This window comes from Ovis canadensis, chromosome 1 (genome assembly GCF_042477335.2).
Source record: "Ovis canadensis isolate MfBH-ARS-UI-01 breed Bighorn chromosome 1, ARS-UI_OviCan_v2, whole genome shotgun sequence".
Taxonomy (NCBI): domain Eukaryota; kingdom Metazoa; phylum Chordata; class Mammalia; order Artiodactyla; family Bovidae; genus Ovis; species Ovis canadensis.
This window is the reverse complement of record NC_091245.1, coordinates 78,190,377-78,212,301: the sequence shown is the minus strand read 5'-3', so window position 1 is coordinate 78,212,301 and position 21,925 is coordinate 78,190,377. Positions and strand designations below refer to the sequence as shown.

Below are 21,925 nucleotides of genomic sequence, written 5' to 3'. Positions count from 1 at the left end.
TCACGTGTGTACAGAAACCTACTGCCCCAGCCTCACCACACAGGGCCCACTCGGGGGGCACATACCCCACACCTGGCCTCTGGCCCGGGCCACGAGCTGTGCGCTGCTGGCTCCTGACCACTGCTGGGTTTGTGCGTGCTTTCCAGTTTCAATAAAATGCTCTTATTTCCATAAGATGTTTCTTTTCAGTTTGTAATACTTTCTAAATACAACAAAAATTCTTACAGCTTCCATCTTTACAAGCTGTTAAAATGTTCTGCATAGTATTTGCGGACATATGAAAAAATCATTTTCGTGGTTGCCCATTGAAATGTATACCACGTTTCAAAAGTTGGATCAATATCCTAGAAACAAAGTATGTAATTCATATAAAATTATCCAGTGAAAGTTTAACATTTCTATAGAAATGAAGAGTAGTGCATAAAAATAAAAGCAGAAGGAACATATCTTTTCAGTATTATGAGGTTAAAAATACCTTAACATATAGGAAACTAGTGTAATTTGGGGGGCAGATATGGAAGGGGTATTGTTTCTTTTTTTGTTTGTTTCTTTGAAAAGAGACTATAATGGTTTTTATTCTGTGTTCATCTGATGTTAGGTTTAAATTGCCCAAGGAAGCTGAATAACATTGATTATTACTGCTTAGGTTCTATATTTCATATGAGAATTATCCTTGCATAAGAAAGATAGTTTAAGGGAAAGACCGTGGCAAACCACTTCATCCATAGGAGAAATTATGTTTTGTTCACTTGTATTTTGTTTGCTGAATAACATATTGGTTACGGAGACTCACAGCATACTTATCACAAATGAGGATTAAATCGTTTCCATGACTTTCTAATTTTTGACCCATTTCCAGTTCAGTTCAGTGACTCAGTCACGTCTGATACTTTGCAACCCCATGGACTGCAGCACGCCAGGCCTCCTGTCCATCACCAACTCCCGGAGTTTACTCAAACTCATGTCCTTTGAGTCGGTGATGTCATGCAACCATCTCATGCTCTGTCGTCCCCTTCTCCTCCTGCCTTCAATCTTTTCACGCATCACGGTCTTTTCTGCGTCAGTTCTTCATGTCAGGTAGCCAAAATGTTGGCGTTTCAGCTTCAGCATCAGTCTTCCAATGAATATTCAGGACTGGTCTCCTTTAGGATGGACTGGTTGGATCTCCTTGCAGTCCAAAGGAGTCTCAAGAGTCTTCTCCAATACAACAGTTCAAAAGCGTCAGTTCTTCAGTGCTCAGCTTTCTTTATATTCCAACTCTCACATCCATACATGACTGCTGGAAAAACCATAGCGTTAACTAGATGGACCTTTGTTGGCAAAGTAATGTCTCTGCTTTTTTATATACTGTCTAGGTTGGTCATACCTTTTCTTCCATGGAGCAAGCATCTTTTAATTTCATGACTTCAGTTACCATCTGCAATGATTTTGGAGCCCCAAAAATAAAGTCTCTCACTGTTTCCATAATAAATTATTTTCACGTAATATTTTTCTTGTGTCTCCACTATTGATTGATTTAGGGAAATGATGTGTTTGTGTCTGTACATGTATATCTATCAAAAATGACAGCCAGCACAAAAATCCAAGGTCACAAGTACATTCTAAGTATGTGCATGTGTGTTCAGTCACTAAGTCATGTCCAGCTCTTCACAACCCCATGGACTCAGCCCTCGAGGCTCCTCTATCCATGGGATTCTCCAGGCAAGAATACAGGTGTGCGTTGCATTTCCTCCTCCAGGGGATCTTCCCAACCCAGGGACTGAACCCTCATCACCTGTGTCTCCCAGATTGGCAGGCCAGTTCCTTACAACTAAGCCACCTACATTTTAAGTACATTCCTGGCTTTTATTATAAAACACATATTTAATGATAGGAGAAAAAGGGAATAATTAACGTTTATAATGAAATGCTTTTCCCAGCCATTTTAATAGCTTCAGTATTAATGATTGCAACTCTGTGGAGTTATGCGACAGAAGTCACATGAGACTGACCGGAACCTAGGAGCTCGAGATCCAGAGGAGACGTTTGGGGCCTAATAAAGTTCCTACCATCTCCTCAGGAAATAGCTCTGTTTTGTTAAATAAAGTGAAATGAGTTAGTCTGTAGTTATAACTTTCTAATATAAGTATCAAAATGTGGAGAAGAGATGACTCTTTAATATTTGGCAAGTATGTGATCTGTTATCTAGGACTTTGGGTACACAAATACACACACATTCACCCAGCCTTTTTTAACCTGGAACATTTCCACATTAAAGAATACCAGTGTTGGACTTCCTTGGTCCAGAAATTAAGACTTCATGCTTCCAACATAGGAGGCATGGGTTTGATCCTTGGGCAGGGAGGTTCCATTTTCCATGTAGTGCAGCAAAAAAAAAAAAAAAAGGATATCAGTATTTTTGAAAGTTCTAGAGCTGAACAACAACAACAAAAAGCTTTAAAAGTATTCTTGTTTGTCTTTCAGATATTTGAAGTGCAATTATAGAGTCTTCTATCTTTGTAAGACAGAATTCTTAGCATTGCAGAATCATTGAGCTGATCAATGAGAGCAAGTCTAATATATTTATTTTTCTCAGTCCTCTAGAGTTATATTGTGTTTCTTCTTCGAAGCCCTGAAGTGAAGTGAAGTCGCTCAGTCACATCTGACTCTTTGCGACCCCATGGACTATAGCCTCCTCTGTCCGTGGAATTTTCCAGGCAAGAGTACTGGAGTGGGTTGCCATTTCCTTCTCCAGGGGATCTCCCTGACCCAGGCATCAAACCTGGGTCTCTCGCATTGCAGGCAGACAGTTTACCGTCTGAGCCACCAGGGAAGTCCCAAATTCTGACAAATTGCTAGTTTACTTGTTTTATTAAAGTCATAAAAAAGAGTGATATAGTCCAAAATCCCTAGATAATATACTTAATTTTTTCCATTTTTCCCTGTGTTCCATTATTTTCTCTTGCTCTTATTTGAAAGAATGGGTCACGCATGAAATATATGCTTGTAAGTTGCTGGTGGTTCAGATGGTAGAGAATCCGCCTGCAATGCAGGAGACCTGGTTTGATCCATGGGTTGGGAAGATCCGGAGGAGGGCATGGCAACCCACTCCTTTGTTCTTGCCTTGAGAATCCCCATGGACAGAGGATCCTGGCAGGCTACAGTCCATGGGATACAGAGAGTCGAACATGACTGAGCGACTAAGGACAGCATAAGGAGAAGGCAACGGCAGCCCACTCCAGTACTCTTGCCTGGAAAACCCCATGGACAGAGGAGCCTGGTGGGCTGCACAGAGCTGGACACGACTGAAGAGATTTAGCAGCAGCAGCAGCACATGCTTGATATGACTACTTACAGTACTGTAGTCTTGTCAGAATTTGTGGAAAGAAATTTGACTAATGACTGTTAATCCTTTTGTTTTATTACAATTTTTTAAAGGAAAACACTAGGTTTCATAAACCCAATTTTAGAAAAACAAGGTAATAGCTATTTTAGTGTTTTATGTTTAAAAACATTATAGTCTTTCTCTAAATTTCTACCTATTTATTAATACAGGTTATGATGGCATAGAGTGAAAAATAACAGAACTATGTATCATGAACTATTCTCAGCCCCTTGTTGCTTTTACATTTATTTGTTCCCCCATCTTCATTTTCACTGCTTCTCAATAGACAAATTAAGCAGTGATTCAAACATTGTTTTGATGTTATGGGTATCTACCTACAAATACAATTCTGTGTAACTTCCATAAACTTGTCTTTAAAAGGAAGTAGAATAGCCCAATGGTCAAAGTTTAGGGGCCAGATCCATTTGAGTTGGAATTTAGCTCAGCTGTTTACCAGCTTTGTGTTTGACAAGTCCTTTACTCTCTTTAATCTTGGTTTCTTTGTACATGCAATAAGGATGCCTACTCTGATGGCTAATTTATGTTTTAACTTGGCTCAGCCAATGGATGCCCAGACACTTGTCAAACATTATTCTGGGTATGTCTGTGAGGGTGTTTCTGATGATCTTAACATTTGAATCTGTAGACAGAATAAAGCATATTGTAATTCTTAGTGTGGTGGGCCTCATCTAATCAAGTGAAGACCTGAATTGAACAAAATGTCTAACTGTTTCTTTCTTGTAGCTAGTATCATGAACATTTCCTCATATTATTAACTACCTTTCTACTTTCTGTTTTTGTTATTTTGACTACTTTAGGTGCTTCATGGGAGTAGAATGATAGATGATTTGTTCTTTTGTGACTTTGTTTTTTCATTTAGCATCATGTTCTCAAGTTTCATCCGTGTTGTAGTATGTGATACTCTGTTGCAGGCATATACCACAGTTTCTTCACCCAGTCATCTGGCAGTGGATACTTGGGTTGCCTCTACCTCTGGATATTATGAATAATGCTATGATGAACATGGAGTGTATGAATATCTCTTCATGATCTTGCTTTGAGTTCTTTTGGATGATGCTATATTTTTCAGTTCAGTTCAGGAGCTCAGTCATGTCCAGCTCTTTCCGACCCCAAGGACTGCAGTGCAACAGGCTTCCCTGTCCATCAGGGAGCCATCACCAGCTCCCGGAACCTACACAAACTCATGTCCATTGAGTCAGTGATGCCATCCAACCATCTCATCCTCTGTCGTTCCCTTCTCCTCTTGCCCTCAATCTTTGCCAGCATCAGGGTCTTTTCAAATGAGTCAGCTCTTCGCATCAGGTGGCCAAAGTATTGGAGTTTCAGCTTCAACATCAGTCCTTCCATTGAACACCCAGGACTGATCTCCTTCAGAATGGACTGGTTAGATCTCCTTGCAGTCCAAGGGACTCTCAAGAGTCTTCTCTAACACCACAGTTCAAAAGCATCAATTCTTCATTGCTCAGCTTTCTTTATAGTCCAACTCTCACATCCATACATGACCACTGGAAAAAACCACAGCCTTGATTAGACAGACCTTTGTTGGCAAAGTAATATCTCTGCTTTTGAATATGCTATCTAGGTTGGTCATAACTTTCCTTCCAAGAAGCTATATTTTTAATGTGTCTTTATTCCCTCTCTCACCTGGCCATCCCAGGTCTCCTGTCTTGCAGGTGTATTCCTTACCAGCTAAGCTAGATGAGCTCATTTATCTCCCCTCCACTGTGAAGCTGTCTTCTTAATTTTATCTCAGTTTTGGGTTTCCCTGGTGGTCCACTGGCTGAGATTTCACCTTCCAATGCAGGGGCTACAGGTTTAATTCCTAGTTGAGAAACTAAGATCCCACATGCTGTGCCGCCAAAAACCAAAGCAATGTTATAACAAATTCAATCAAGGATTAAAAAATTTGTTTTATCTCAGACTCAGAGGAAAATTCTTTTAAACTTAGACAGTCTTCAGCACTGATATCCACATCCAGCTCTTCCGTTGGCTCCACTGTTGGAGGGTGGAAAAAATAACAAACCCTCATTGAAGACTTATTATCTGCAGGCATTGTCCAAGCTCTTTCATATCTTAACTCACTTAATCCTCATGAAAACTCATGAGCAGCTCTTATTTTTATCTGGGCTTCCCTGGTAGTTCAAAGGTTAAAGTGTCTGCCCACAATGCGGGAGACCCGGGTTTGATCCCTGGGTTGGGAAGATCCCCTGGAGAAGGAAATGGCAACCAACTCCAGTATTCTTGCCTAGAGAATCCCGTGGACGGAGGAGCCTGGTGGACTACAGTCCACATTTTACCAATAAGGAGCCGAGGCATAGGGAGATTAAATAACTTGTCTGAGCTACATACAGTGGGAATTGGGATATTCAAGTGTATAAAGATATAGTAAACATACACAGGAAATTTTAAAAGTTTAAAAAGTACACTTAACTCCAGAAAACACAGAAAATACCAAAGCAAAGAAATGTAATCATATCTACTATTTAGTTCACCTATGAATAGTATTTTCATAATAATAATGATCACTACTGATTTAACACAAAACATAGTAGAGCTAGGAAAGGGCAGGAGAAGGGGAGCTGTGGGATAATGAGTGGGTGGTTTAAGACAAGAGAATACTCGTCTTTATGGTGCAAAGTCAATAGGTGATTCTGAGATTGAATCTGAGATGAATCAATAGCAGGATAAGAATATTTTTGGAAATCTAACAAGACGTAGTTACCATACTTGTGTCAGGTTTTCAGATGCAGATAACAAAATTCTCCCAAGCAGATTTAAGGAAGCAATGTGAGTTCACAAAACAACTCCTGGAACTACATTACGGAACTGGCCTAGGGAGGGTGTCCCCAGAACCAGCTTCATCTACTGTGTTCTGGAAACTCTTGCTGCCCAAACTAACTCCTGAATATATTTTCTCTGCTGTACCCACAGCAGCAAAAATGGACTCTGGTCACTCAGCCTGTGTCCTCACCTTCTTTGCCTCTAAATCAAAGTAGATGGTCAGCAAAATCTCAGTCACATCCCAAATTCAGTAGCAAGAAAGACTGGGACATTTCCCCCTAGTTCTATCTTGGTAGAGTAGGTTCACAATGCGGGGGGTTATCAAGCTATGGAGAGGGTGTTTGGAAGATACGGGCAGCCATGACTGACAGACAGTCACTATACGTGCCTCGTCTCTTCTGTCTGATCCCCTGTGTGTGTGCCTGGTCGCTCAGTCGTGTCTGACTGTTTGCAACTCCATGGACTGTAGTCCGCCAAGCTCCTCTGTCCATGGGATTCTCCAGGCAAGATTATGGAGTGGGTTGCTATGCCACCTCCAGGGGATCTTCCCAACCCAGGGATCAAACCCAGGTTTCCTGTATTGCAGGCAGATTCTTTACAGTCTGAGCCACCAGGGGAGCCCGAGCAGTTACCCTTTCCCTTCACCAGGGGATCTTCCCAACCAGGAATCGAACTGGGGTCTCCTGCATTGTGGGCAGATTCTTTTCCAGCTGAGCTACTAGGGAAACCCTTTCTAGTCCCTTATTGTCCTCAAATAACCAAAACTGTCTAATCTCCTCATAAATAGCTCACAAATCTGTTCACTTTTTCCCTACTTTCCCTGCCATTTCTCTAGTGTAGTTCACTTTAACAATTTCTCAACTTGTCTCACTCCCTGCAGTGTTGCCTCTTAGATCTGCATTATGGAAAATAAGAGGCTAGATAAGAGAAGAGAGCAGAGAAGGCAATGGCACCCCACTCCAGTACTCTTGCCTGGAAAATCCCATGGATGGAGGAGCCTGGTAGGCTGCAGTCCATGGGGTCACTAAGAGTCGGGCACGACTGAGCGACTTCACTTTCACCTTTCACTTTCATGCATTGGAGAAGGAAATGGCAACCCACTCCAGTGTTCTTGCCTGGACAATCCCAGGGACAGGGGAGCCTGGTGGGCCGCCATCTATGGGGTTGCACAGAGTCAGACATGACTGAAGTGACTTAGCAGCTTAGCAAGAGAAGAGAGAAACTTTGAAATTTGTGGATTTTCTATAAATATGGTCAAATTAAAATTTAATTGTAGACAGTGCCAAATGCAGAAATGAATCTAAATTTCTAAATTGTTTCCAAGGGGACAATTTAGTCTTCTTTTTAATGGAAAGAAAGCTCCTCCCTGAACTTCAGTGTTGACTTATGAATGTATTCAAGGCAGCTGTGTGTGGGACAGTGCCAGCTCTCTGGACAGGGAGATTATAGAGTTTAGGTTCTGTGATCTCCTTTACTGTATCTGTGATCGTGAGAAACCCCACAACTCTCTGAACTTATTCACTATAGAGGCATTAGAGAATTTCTATGGAATAATTGGGGCTTCCCAGGTGTTGCTAGTGATAAAGAACCTGCCAACCAATGCAGGAGACGCAGGAGATGCGTGTTCAACCCCCAGGTCAAGAAGATCCTCTGGAGTAGGAAATGGCAACTCACTCAAGTATTTTTGTCTGGAAAATTCTATGGACAGAGGAGCCTGGTGGGCTACAGTCCATAGGCTTGCAAAGAGTTGGACATGACTGAAGCAACTTAGCATGCATGCATGCATGATAGTTTTATAATACCTGCAGCACAGCATTTTGCAGCACACGGAATACACTCACGTATGTTATCAGTTGGTCCTTTGCACAGAAGCTCCATGTGATTTTTGCTATTCTCAGCTTTGTCCATGAACTAAAATTAGAACTAGGCTGACATTACATTTCACCCAGCTACAGTCTGAGGATTTTCATCACTGGGAGCCACACTGAAAACAATTCTGCCTTCAGTCCACTCCTAGTTGATACACTAACTTTGGACATGTCAGCTCCTGTATGCACTGACCACGGTACGTATTTTTCAAAAACATTTTTTTTTTCCTACTCTTGACTTATAGATAGCTGCTGATGTTTTTACTGTGTCTGTGTTTGCTGGAAGGTACAACTAAATTTGGAACTGAATTTAAAAGTCTCTTTGGAGGTTCATAGTCATTCGTCTAGTTGCCCTCCTCTGGAAGACTGACTTCCCCAGAAATCAAGAAGTGTTTCTTCAGAGATTGTATTTCTTTTGTTTTCTTTTGACTCTGGGGAGTTGACTCCTCAGTCATGTCACAGCCATGCTCACTTCACTGCTGTGGTTTCTGTTTTTCTGTTGTGATAACCGAGGTAGAGAACACAATCCCACGTCGGAGGCAGAAATGCATATATCACTACTGACTTGTTTTCCTCAAGGGAACATTGGTTACTATTATGGGAAAGTTGATGGTTAATCAAAGTTTAATGGGAAATGGGGAAATGAATTGGCACATGAAATTATACATGTCTAGTAAAATACACATTTACATGTAGGTACTTGAGATTTTAATTATTATCTGATAAATGCATGCTTCAAACCTATTTACATCTGAGACAATAAATTATAACTGGACAGTGATATTAATACCCAGAGGGTTGGATTATCAGCATAAATACTAGTTTCTTGTTGGGAGAAAGATCTTGCAAATCTGTCCCCATTTGAATGCTGCATTTATTGCTTTAAGTAAGGACCTCCTCCTAATAATTTCCTGCATATCAGTAATTATATATTCATCCTCAAATGTTAAACCTTTCCTTTTTTTAATACATTTTTCTTCTTCTCTGTCTTTGCCTTTCTGTCTCTCACACACAAATTACATAGTTTTAAAGAAATCAGTAATTTAGAGGAGATTAATAGTGAAAAAGCAATATTATGTACCCCATTTTTATCACCCTAAAAGTAACCATTTTAACTATTTCAGTATTTAGTTTTCAGTGGTTACCTCCTTAATACTTTTTTTCTTTTTCAAAGGCAGTATGCTGTGCCTTCTCAGCTTTAGACATTATCTATTGTTTCATTATGAAAGATGATGCTTAAATTCACCTGCACTCCCATAGAGTTATATCTCTTTTAATTTCTTTTTTTGTTGCCTTATAGCTTCAATACTTAAATCCCTCTCATTCCATAAAGTATAGACTATATCTCTTATTTCCCTCACCCCCTATTTTCTCATATCCTTCTTCTACACCCTATTAAAAGGACTTTTATTTTTATATTTTGAAGATGTATTACATTCTGTCTTTTTAGCCATAAATAATCTTTGCTTTTTCATAAGTTGATTTATTTCAAAAGTTGATTTTCATCACTCAGGAAAGAAACTTTGTACCCTCAGCAAAGCCCCATGGTTATCATTAATCTACATTCTTTCTTCATGGATTTGCCTATTCTGGACATTTCATATAAATGGGATAATACAATTTTTGGTGTTTGGTGTCTTCTATCAGCATCATTTTACTCAGTTTCCCCATGATGTAGCAGTGCTTAGGTTCCTTTTCATGCCAGAATAACATTCCATTGTATGGATATGTCACATTTTGTTCATTAATAGCCATCTATTAGTTAATGGCCATTTGTTTCCACTTCTCAGCTACTTGTTTTCCACTTTGGGGCCATTGTGAATAATGCTACTATCAACATTCGTGTACAAGTTTTTGTGTGAACATATATTTTAATTTCTCTTGGGTATAAACCTAGACTGATCTTTTTCTATTTTGTGCCTTCCATTTTTTCTATTTTCATGTTTTGGGTATGCCCTTGTAAATAATACACAGGATTTTGTCTTTTATTTAGTTGGGCAATCTTTATTAGCCTGGAGCAGTTAATAATCTGAAAAACATAAATTATGATCATGATGAGATATCATTTTATGCAGTAATATGGGATGAGGATACATCAATGGGGAACCAATTTCCAATGGAAACTGTTTCTGTAATTAAGGTAGAGGCCACTTGTTTTCCATGGGAAATTACTTACTACAACTGTACAAGGAAAACAATTGGCCTCTATCTTATCAATTTGAACATAGTGACCTAACAATTCTAATTCTGGGTATACTCAGTAGAAATAATACCACTTGAGCATCAAGAAGATAAGAACAGGAATTTCAGAAACAGTTTTGCTCATTAGAGCAAAAATTTGGGATCTAAATATCCACATTAATTAGAATGGATAAATTGGTGTCATAGTCATACATTTTGGATATCATGCTTTATCAGTGTATAACATGCTTTTCCTTCTTTATGGAGCTATATAATTCCTCATAATATACATCTACTGTAATTTACTGGTAGAAAGTTATTGTTGTTTCCAACCTTTTGCTGTCATGAAAAACCCTACAGTGAATAATTTTGTAATGTGTCATTTTAAAATGGAAAATATTTTCAGTGTAAATTCCTACAAGTGTTGGTGTGACTTTAAGTTTGATAGATGTTACCAAAATTCTCTCCATAGAGACTATAGCAATGTGCGCGGTCACATTTGGTGTATGAGGGCACCGTTTTCCCTATGCTGCTGCAAATTTTACTTCTCCTTTTCCAAACTGTATACTTGTCTATTTCAGTCACGATATTGCTTTACTGCATTTCAATATAGTGTTGAATAGAAGTGGTAATTGTGGACATCTTTTACTTCTTGAGTTTTGAAGAAATAATTAATTGTGAATCAAACTCTTTCATTATTGCTAGTTAATTTGGTGAAAAATCAATACCACTATATGAGAGGCAAAGAACATCTCATCAAATAGACTTACCGTGACTTACATAACAATTCCCCTATTATTGTTTGCCTCTCTTTCCCGAGATTCAGGTCACAATCCTCAATGTTAGATGAGTCCATTTGCAATTTATTTTCCACAAGGGCAAACAATCCCACTATATTTACTTAACTGAATTCCAGCTTGTGTATATAGGATCTAATTAAGTAGCTCTGTCAAGATGCCTGCTCATGTTGTATACCCATTACTGCATATTTCCCTATAACTGGACATGTAAAGTAGTTGCAGTTTTTCATTACTGCGAATTAATAGTAAAAAGGAAGTAGACTTGGTGTCAGTTCCACCCTCTGTCACTTACTAGAGACAGGATGTAAACCACTTAGTTACCTTTTCTAGGGCTCGATTTTATTCTCTTTATACAAAGACAATAAAAGTACCCATGTCAAGACATTTTTATGAGAATTCTTAAGTGAAATATGGCATGTAAAGTACATTAAATAGTCTTGGAATCGTAGAATGTGTTAAATAAATGTAAGTTATTATGTTCATTATGGCACTCAATAAACATTCTGAAACACATTCCCCCCCCCCACCCCAATCTCGTTCAATCAGGTCCTTTCTGAGATGGCATCTGTGATTCAGTTATTCAAAATTTAATGAAGTCGGTGACCCTGTGACAATGTGGAGAAATCATGTCAGAAAATGTGGTTAGTACTGGGGCTGTCAATGCTGTAAAGGAAGTTTGGGAAAAAAGAATAAAGAAACTCAATGAAGACCTGAAGCGAGAGAAGGAATTCCAACAAAAGTATGCTAAAACATGTTTATTGTTTTGAATTAACAAGAATTTATAACATCTTCATTATTAAAATAGCATTTATTAGTTGCCTTATTATTGAATTTTATAGAGGTTTTTATTTACAGAAAACTCAAAATATAACTAAAGGAAGCACCTGACAATGAAGTGTGGCCATATGGTGCGGGCCACAAAAAATACAAATGAATTTAGTAATTATCCTAGGAGTCTGCTCAACATTCATCAAAGTTCAATTAGTATCATTTAGTCTGCTTTTCATTGGAGAAGGAAATGCAACCCACTCCAGTGTTCTTGCCTGGAGAATCCCAGGGACGGCGGAGCCTGGTGGGCTGCCGTCGATGGGGTCGCACAGAGTCGGACATGACTGAAGTGACTTAGCAGCAGCAGCAGCAACAGTCTACTTTCAGAGACTGTTTGTTCAACATTAGATTCCCTAGGAGCTAAAACAATATCTTGCATTAGAAAGTTCAGTCGATTCTCACCTAACTAAATAGCTGTGAGTTCCAGCCAGGGCCACTGTGGATCACCTGAGTCCTCTATTTGGGTTATAGTTTGACTCTCATTTCCTCTGCCTTATTGATACATACCTACTTTCCTCACTGGATGTTTCCAAAGTATCGCATTACTTTTGCAAGGCTAGCCCCTGTCCTCATCGACTCCATATAGCTCCCATTATATCACTCAGTAGATCCCTCTAAATATTGAATGGCAATGTTCAGTGTTTGGCAATATGTACAAATATCTAGCCATCATGTTGTACACTTAGACTTAATATAATCTTATATGCCAATTATATCTCATTTTAAAAAATGGTCTTGTGTCAGCTAATAAAAGAAAACACGACTAAAAACGGCTTAAACAATAGGGAAGTCCTGAGTTTAGGCAGTTCCAAAGCTTCCACAATTTTCTGGACTCTGCTTCTTCCACCTTCCACAGCTAATCTTGGTATGCCAGTTTGGTCCTCAGGGTAGCTTCTCTCAGTGTTGCAGGGTGGCTGGTACACTTTCAGGCATCGCAGCCAGATACCGTTATGTCATCGGAAGAGTGGGAACAATCATATTTATTTCTGTTTCTTATTTAAGAATGAAAGTACCTTTCTGAGGTCCCCTAGCTAGCCTCTCCTTTACCTCTCATTGGCCAGAATCAGGTCATTTTTATACTCCTAATCTAGTAACCTTTTAGGGGAATGAGATTGTATGACTTGTTTAGACAAATTAAGATTTATACTTTGGTAACTTGGAGGGAGTGCAAAAACTTGGAATCACCGGTATTCTCCCAGCAAAGAAGAGGACTGGCATAGCACTCCACTGCGTCAGACATTCAGGCTTTTTATCTTGTTGCTCAACTGGGCATGGTTTCCATTCCTTTAGGAACAGACTTTAGTTACTTCATGGCCCGAAATACATAGATAGACCAACTGTGGCCAACGTACTTGATTCCAGCTAGCCGGAAGTTGCACACATTACTATTTCTGCTAACATCTCACTAGCCAAAGCTTCATATGACCCATTCCTAACTGCAAGGGAGGATGGCTAAATGAAGTCTTGTGCCCAGTTATATTTAGAGGATCTATTATGAGGAAGAAGAGAAATAACATATTGGAGAATGATAAGCAATCTCTGTGACACATGGGTGATGTTATTTTCTCCATTTTAAAGACGGAAAACCTGAAGGATAGGCCTAGGTAACTTGTCAAAGATCATACTGCTAATAAATGTGGAACTGGTATCCACTAGTATTCATACATAAGCAATCTGACTCAGTAAGCATTCTATTAACCTCAGGTCTTAAATTTCCCTAGATTGACTCTTTACAGTAAAACTACTCTTACAAAACCTATTATATTTATATTATACAATTATGACAAACTTGAGTGCTCTTTTTTAAAAATTTTACTGAAATATAGTTGATTTACAATGTCGTATTAATTTCTGCTGTATAGCAGTGACTCAGTTATACACACACACATATATATATATCCTTTTTCATATTCTTTTCCATTACGGTTTATCACAGGCTATTGAATATAGTTCCTTGTTGTTTTTCCATCCTATATATACTACTTTATATCTGCTAATCCCAAACTCCCAATCCTCCCCCCTCCAACACTCCCATCCTTGGCAACCATAAGACTGTTCTCTGTTAACTCAAGTACTCTTAATAAATCCTATCCAATTTTTAAAAAAACAGTGGTCAGAAATCATGAGTTATTTCTTTACTCCTGAATTTCACCTATTAATTTTAAACATGTCTGGCTAAGAATCATTTAATTTCAGCAGCTTCAATTTTCTCTGCACAAAACAGGCAAGGGACAAGAAAAGGCAAGAATGTAATCTAATGCTCTTTTCTCAGCTAAGAGTGGCTAGAGATTTAACTAAAAACTTTGGTTGCACCATGGGATCTTAAGTTCCCCCACTAGTAATCCAACCCATGCTTCCTGTAGTGGAAGCATGAAGTCTTAACCACTGCACCACCAGGGAAGTCCCCCAAGCCTTAGGTGTAAACAGAAACTGTTTCTGTCTTTTGATACAAGGTTGCCTGGAAAAAAATTAAGCACTTGGGTTTGAGTTGATATAATGACATTTGAGAAAGGCTTTAGAGTATAATAAAAGGGTTTTAGAGGAGATAGAAAATTTCTATTTAAAACTTGAAAGAGCCTCAAGCTTAAAATAAGCAGTGTAGGAATTACAGAATATTAAATCTAGAAGAAACACTAGATATTACTTAATCCAAACCCCATATATTATTGGCAAAATCCTTGGAAGTGAGATGTCTTGTCCATGGTTTCTGAATTAAGTAATACATTCCGGATTTAGATCACACAGAGCCAGAAAGAATAAGTGAATCATTAAAGAGATGGAAATAAACTTATCTGGTAATAGTTATCCTCACTATAAACTCATTAAGGACAGAGGTTTTTGTATCCACAAAGTCTAACATAATATTTGGCGTATAATAGGTGCTTGATGGAGATCTTCAATTGAAGTTAGAGTGTAGGGAGTAAGATACCTCATTGCTCAACATTATATCTTATTCTGGAATATGTATATCTCAGTGAGCAGTAAGTAATTAATAATCATTATGTCTACCATTTGAATAGTTCTATTTTTATAAAACATGGAATAATTGAATAGAAGGCATTATATATTTTGTCTCATTTAATCACATTTATTGGAAGCTTCCCTACTAGGGCTTCCCTACTAGCTCAGGCAGTAAAGCATCCACTTGCAATGCAGGAGACCTGGGTTCAGTCCTGGATTGGGAAGATCCCCTGGAGAAGGAAATGGCAACCCACCCCAGTATCCTTGCCTGGAAAATTCCATGGACAGAGGATCCTGATGGGCTACAGTCCATGGGGTCGCAAAGAGTTGGGCATGACTGAGCGACTGTTCAGTCTGGAAGGCCACACACAGCCGTTGCCACAGTGCAATTGTTAGCAAATTAATTTTCAGAAAAGTAGTGGATGAAAATATGTAGGCTCCATAGAAATATTTTGCAAACACAAACATATAGAGATAGCAAATATTACACTTTTAGAGATATTTGGTTTTCTGTTCATCAAAATAAAACCCTCCCTGAAGGTCAATTAGTATGTAAAATTGCTAAGAATATATATTAACTCTCAGATGTCAAGAGAATTTTGGTAAATAAATATTCAAATTGATTAAATCTATGTTCTATGATGATTGCTTATATTTTGTTTATTCTTTATCATTCTAATAGGCTAAAAGTGTAAAACTTTCAATTCTAAACTCATTCTTTATTTTTCATACGTGAAAAATTTCTAGTATAGGAATTGGTAACCTTCTGCAACCTTTTGTTACTCATTTTTATAACTTGACATTATGTATTTTTGCTATGAACCAAAATTCAATAGGATGTATTCCAGAATTTTGTGCATTTTTATATCTGGAAAACTAAATCTGGATAAAATGGAATATAGTAATATACAATTTAACTCTGAAGTTGAACTATATCATTTGCAAGCCTTTTAAAAACTTTTAAACTAGATATCTATAGATTAGATATTTAATAAATGCAAATCAAAACAACAATGAGGTACCACTTCACACCCACTAGGATAGTTATGATCAAGAAGATGGACACTAACAACTGTAGGCAAAGCTATGGAGCAACTAGAGCCCTCATACACTGCTGGTGGGAAGGGAAAATGATGCAAGCAATTTGGACACAGTTTGGTTTAAAAAAGTTAAATGTAGATTTATGAAGTGATCCAGCAATTCCACTCCTAGGAATATACACACTCAAGAGAAATGAAAACATAGATCTATCTGAAAATTTTACGTGAATATTCATAGCAGCACTATTTATAATAGTTAAAAATGTCCATCAACTGATGAATGGGTCAACAAATTTGGTATATCCATGCAGTAGAATTTAAGGGACTAGATCTGATAGACAGAGTGCCTGATGAACTGTGGACAGAGGTTTGTGACATTGTATAGGAGACAGGGATCAAGACCATCTCCATGGAAAAGAAATGCAAAAAAGCAAAATGGCTGTCTGGGGAGGCCTTACAAATAGCTGTGAAAAGAAGAGAAGCAAAAAGCAAAGGAGAAAAGGAAAGATAAAAGCATCTGAATGCAGAGTTCCAAAGAATAGCAAGGAGAGATAAGAAAGCCTTCCTCAGCGATCAATGCAAAGAAATAGAGGAAAACAACAGAATGGGAAAGACTAGAGATCCCTTCATGAAAATTAGAGATACAAAGGGAACATTTCATGCAAAGATGGGCTCAATAAAGGACAGAAATGGTATGGACCTAACAGAAGCAGAAGATATTAAGAAGAGGTGGCAAGAATACACAGAAGAACTGTACAAAAAAATCTTCATGACCCAGATAATCACAATGGTGTGATCTCCAACCTAGAGCCAGACATCCTGGAATGCGAGGTCAAGTGGGCCTTAGAAAGCATCACTACGAACAAAGCTTGTGGAGGTGACAGAATTCCAGTTGAGCTATTTCAATCCTAAAAGATGATGCTGTGAAAGTGCTGCACTTAATATGCCAGCACATTTGGAAAACTCAGCAGTGGCCACAGGACTGGAAAAGGTCAGTTTTCATTCCAATCCCAAAGAAATGCAATGCCAAAGAATGCTCAAACTACCGCACAACTGCACTCATCTCACACACTAGTAAAGTAATGCTCAAAATTCTTCAAGCCAGGCTTCAGCAATACATGAACTGTGAACTTCCAGGTGTTCAAGCTGGTTTTAGAAAAGGCAGAGCAACCAGAGATCAAAGTGCCAACATCCGCTCGATCATGGAAAAAGCAAGAGAGTTTCAGTAAAACATCTATTTCTGCCTTATTGACTATGCCAAAGCCTTTGACTGTGTGGATCACAATAAACTGTGGAAAATTCTGAAAGAGATAGGAATACCAGTCCACCTAACCTGCCTCTTGAGAAATCTGTATGCAGGTCAGGAAGCAACAGTTAGAACTGGAAATGGAACATCAGACTAGTTCCAAACTAGGAAAGGAGTACATCAAGGCTGTATATTGTCACCCTGCTTATTTAACTTATTATGCAGAGTACATCATGAGAAACACTGGGATAGATGAACCACAAGCTGGAATCAAGATTGCTGGAAAAAATACCAATAACCTCAGATATGCAGATGACACCACCCTTATGGCAGAAAGTGAAGAAGAACTAAAGAGCCTCTTGATGAAAGTGAAAGAGGAGAGTGAAAAAGTTGGCTTAAAACTCAACATTCAGAAAACTAAGATCATAGCATCCAGTCCCATCACTTCATGGAAAAAAGATGCCCCCATCAGTGACTGACTTTATTTTTTTGGGTTCCAAAATCACTGCAGATGGTGACTGCAGCCATGAAATTAAAAGATGCTTACTCCTTGAAAGGAAAGTTAAGACCAACCTGGACAGCATATTAAAAAGCAGAGATATTACTTTGCCAACAAAGGTCTATCTAATCAAGGCTATGGTTTTTCCAGTTGTCACGTATGGGTGTGAGAGTTGGACTATAAAGAAAGCTGAGCACTGTAGAATCGATGCTTTCGAACTGTGGTGTTGGGGAAGACTCTTGAGAGTATCTTGGACTGCAAGGAGATCCAACCAGTCCATCCTTAAGGAGATCAGTCCTGAGTGTTCATTGGAAGCACTGATGTTGAAGCTGAAACTCTAGTACTGATGTGAAGAGCTGACTCATTTGAAAAGACCTGATGCTGGGAAAGATTGAAGGCAGGAGGAGAAGGGGATGACAGAGGTTGAGACGGTTGGATGGCATCACTGACTCAATGGACATGAGTTTGGGTAGGCTCTGGGAGTTGGTGATGGACAGGGGGGACTGGCGTGCTGCAGTCCTTGGGGTCGCAAAGAGTTGGACACAACTGAGCAACTGAACTGAACTGATGGAGTAGAATATTCTTCTTCTATAAAAAGGAAATAAGTACTGATACACACATGCACAAATTTTGGAGAAAACCCTGCTACACAAAACACCAAATATTATAGAATACCTTTTATATGAAATATCTACAATAGGCAAATACATAGATATAGAAAGGAGGTTATTGGCTGCCAGGGGCTGAGGGAGGGAGGAATGGGGAGTGACTGCTCAGGCATGGGGTTTCTTTCTTAAGTGCTGAAAATGTTTCAGATCAGAGAGTGGTAATGGTTGCACAGCTCTGCAGATATACCAGAAAACACCAAATTGTGTCAGATTTTTATGGTATGTGAATTATATCTAAACAAATCTGTTGCAAAAAATCTAAGGAGAGGTATAATACTTTTCAAAACATTAAAAAGAGGGCCTTTATCATATTAATCAAATTAAATGTCTTACAAAATAATTCTTGTCTCATTTCCAGATACTGTCAATCAAACGTTTGTTTTTGATGGGTTACTTTTTCATACAAAAGTGAATGCTACCTGTGACCTAAAATGATTTCCTGGTCTCCTAGGCTGGTGCGAATCTGGGAAGAACGAGTATGCTTAACCAAGCTAAGAGAAAAGGTCACCAAGGAAGATGGGAGAGTCATTTTAAAGATAGAAAAAGAGGAATGGAAGGTAAGCTTTATAGAAGCAATATTTTTTATATTTTGCATTGTGTGGGAGAGTTGAGAGAATGATTCTTAGACTATGTGCTTAAGTCTGAAATAGTTAGGAATTCTGATTTTAATAGTGTGTAATACCAAATGAATTTGGGCAATAGGAACTGAAAATGAACATAACTTCCCAACTTTTTTGTTCAAAAATTCAACCAGTGTGCTTTAATGCTGCCTAAATTTAAGTCATTTGTAATATTTTCTCCACTAATCCTTCTAATAAGCATTTTCTCATTTTTCATAAAGACTACTTAACAAAAATCATATTGCTTTCCAAAGCTAATGCTCAGTTAAAAGTTCACAAAATAGAAATGTTTATTAATTTTTCTTAGGTCCACAATTGGATTCATATTATCTTCTCTTTCTCTCCTTCCCTCCCTCTTTCTCTTTCACATACTCACATACACATATACAAACAGGTATCTGTTTAATTATTGTATGTTAGGCCTCGTCTAATTTTAACAAGGGCCAACTTTATCCCTTAATTCAGTGTTTGTCTTCATACACATTGGTGTATTTAGCAAGGTGGTTACTGCCTTTATTTTGTCTTTTGGCTACTTTAGGCTAATAGAGAAAAGGCATAGAGTTCAGAATAGTTGAAATTTTGAAACTCTTTAATTTAAAAGAAAATCGTCTTTAAAACATGATACTATTTTGAAACAGAAAGGAAAGGGACATTCCTGGTGGTCCAGTGGTTAAGAATCCCCCTGCCAATGCAGGGGACATGAGTTCTATCCCTCGTCCTGGAAGACCCCATATACCACGAGGCACCTGAGTCTGTGTGCTGCGACTACTGAAGCCTGCCTGCTTAGAGCCTGTGCTTCTTGACAAGAGAGGCCACAGCAACTAGAGACTAGCCCCCACTCACCCCAACGGGAGAAAGCCTGTATGCAGCAATAAAGACCCAGAGCAGCCAAAAATAAGTAATTTTAAAAAGAGAAAGGGAAGAGAAGTTTGAATTATTGATTAAAATGATCTTTTTTCTATGTCAATTAACCACCATATTCTCATTTTCAATAACATATGTACTCTCATTAAGCCTAATAGTCTTTAGAACACAGCTCTATGTGTGAGCAATATTGACTAAAATACCTTATTTTTGTTTATGTTATTCTGACTGGGGTTTGAAGGTTTAGCATCCCCCTTGGAAAGTAAAGTTCTTAAAACTTAGAAGTAGCACAAAGCACTTGGAAATGTAATTCACTAAAGAAAAAATATGCCTAATTTCTTTTACAAATCAAGTAATATCTCTACAATCACATTTCAATGTGGCATGATACTGAAATAATTTAAGTAATATAGTAACTCTGTCATTTCTTTTACTTGAGTTTAGACTCTCCCTTCTTCTCTACTAAAACTGAACCAGCTACAGGAATGGCAACTTCATAGAATTGGCTTGCTGAAAATTCCTGAATTCATTGGAAGGTTCCAGAACCTTATTGTGTTAGATTTATCTCGAAACACAATTTCTGAGATACCTCGAGGAATTGGTAAGGAAGATTGCTTCTATTCCTGTTTTTTATTGAGAATTTTTTTTGATACATGGAATAAAGATCTCATCTTTATATAGTCCTACATCTTGAGAAAACTCTAAACATCTGAATTGAAGCTTCCAGGGGATCCAAGCTTCTGGGTTTACTGAGGTAATTCAAGATGAGGTTTTAATGCAAGAAAAGTCTCTTTGGAAATAATTGTATTGGAAATATTGTATTGATTCTGGAAACAATATTGTTAGTTCAGTTATTCCTCCTACAAGGGAACTGATTGAAGACAAGAAAGAAAAATTAGATAAAATTCTTTAAATGGAGGGAAAAAAATCCCCAAATGGAAAACTGGTCAGGATATAGTACAGATAAACCAGAACAAAAAAATTTTTTTGCATGTACTGATAAATCATCTGCTGCTTTTCTGAAAAAGGGGCAGGACACATACCAGGAAAAGGGAAGAGGCTAAATGTGAATTTCCCAATTTGAACCTGGAAAGTAAGTTATGCTGTAATACTCAATAACTGGAAACAGTATTTTATATCCCTCTGCTATTTACTGTGTATTATTTTTCCATAGGACTGCTCACTAGACTTCAGGAACTGATTCTTAGCTACAATAGAATAAAAACTGTCCCCATGGAACTAAGTTACTGTGCCAGCTTGGAGAAACTTGAACTTGCTGTTAACAGAGACATAAGTGATCTTCCACAAGAGGTCAGAATGATGTAAATGCCTATGATTATATTTTCCATCTACTAGTGACTTACTTCTCCCCTGTATGATCACTAAAAATAACACTAATAAAAAATGCTATAAATTTCAGAAAATATAGAGGAAACAATTTATTATTATAATGTATGTTTTTAATTAGAGAAAGACCTATTTAGCATAAAAGATATTTCTATTATTGGCACAGTACCGACATTATTTGTTGACTAGACTGTGATCTCTTTGAAGGCCAGAGTGAGAATCATTTTTATTCCCAGAATTGAAGGCTCAGCTCAGTATGAAGTAATCACATAATACTAAATGAATGCCCTTATCATAAAGAACAGGCAGCATGGTGATAGAAGAACTCTTTTTTATCTCTTGGTTTTTACAGGTGATCAGCTTTTGAGATACAGGTGAAGTGAAAAGACACGAATTCTTCAGATTAGGAAGTATATTTGCTAGCTTCCCAGGCTCTATCAAGGAAAAGCCAAGGCAATGGGCTTGTGAAGGCTTCAAACTTTTATTGGTATATCTTGTTATTGGTAAAACTGATCATAGAGATACAGACTTTTATATTATTTTTCAAGCATATTTAAGGCTCTTATGAATCAGCAAAGGAAATTTCCATGGTGCTTTGCCTAGAAAACAATGATTTTGCAGGATAAGAGTTATGTAAAAGAATAAAACTCAAGAGACTATTCCCCTTTCCCACCTTGTCTTGGTTATCATACTTGATTATGATGAAAATCATGATCATAGGGACAATTTCTTTTTATCTAAGAGAGGGCCAATAAATATTTCATTTCTAATTCCTAATTATTGATTTTGTTTTTAGTTTTGGTTCTGTCAGTAAAAAGTGAATTTGGGTGTGTCTAA

At 38.0% G+C, this 21,925-nt stretch overlaps 1 protein-coding gene across 3 annotated transcripts in view; it reads left to right on the top strand.

The window, feature by feature from the left end:
- Positions 1–8,085: 8,085 nt before the first annotated feature.
- LRRC39 (leucine rich repeat containing 39) overlaps positions 8,086–21,925 on the top strand; it is a 21,053-nt gene continuing 7,213 nt past the window's right edge. For 2 of the 3 annotated variants that reach the window (XR_011258674.1, XM_069598699.1), the window contains exons 1-5: positions 8,086–8,231; positions 11,562–11,754; positions 18,709–18,814; positions 20,186–20,342; positions 20,916–21,052. Coding sequence is in view for 2 of the 3 variants with exons in the window: in XM_069598699.1 (XP_069454800.1) it covers positions 11,642–11,754; positions 18,709–18,814; positions 20,186–20,342; positions 20,916–21,052 (513 nt within the window). In the remaining variant the exon portion in view is untranslated. The remainder of the gene's footprint in view (positions 8,232–11,561; positions 11,755–18,708; positions 18,815–20,185; positions 20,343–20,915; positions 21,053–21,925) is intronic. The other variant, XM_069598704.1, reaches the window with a different exon arrangement.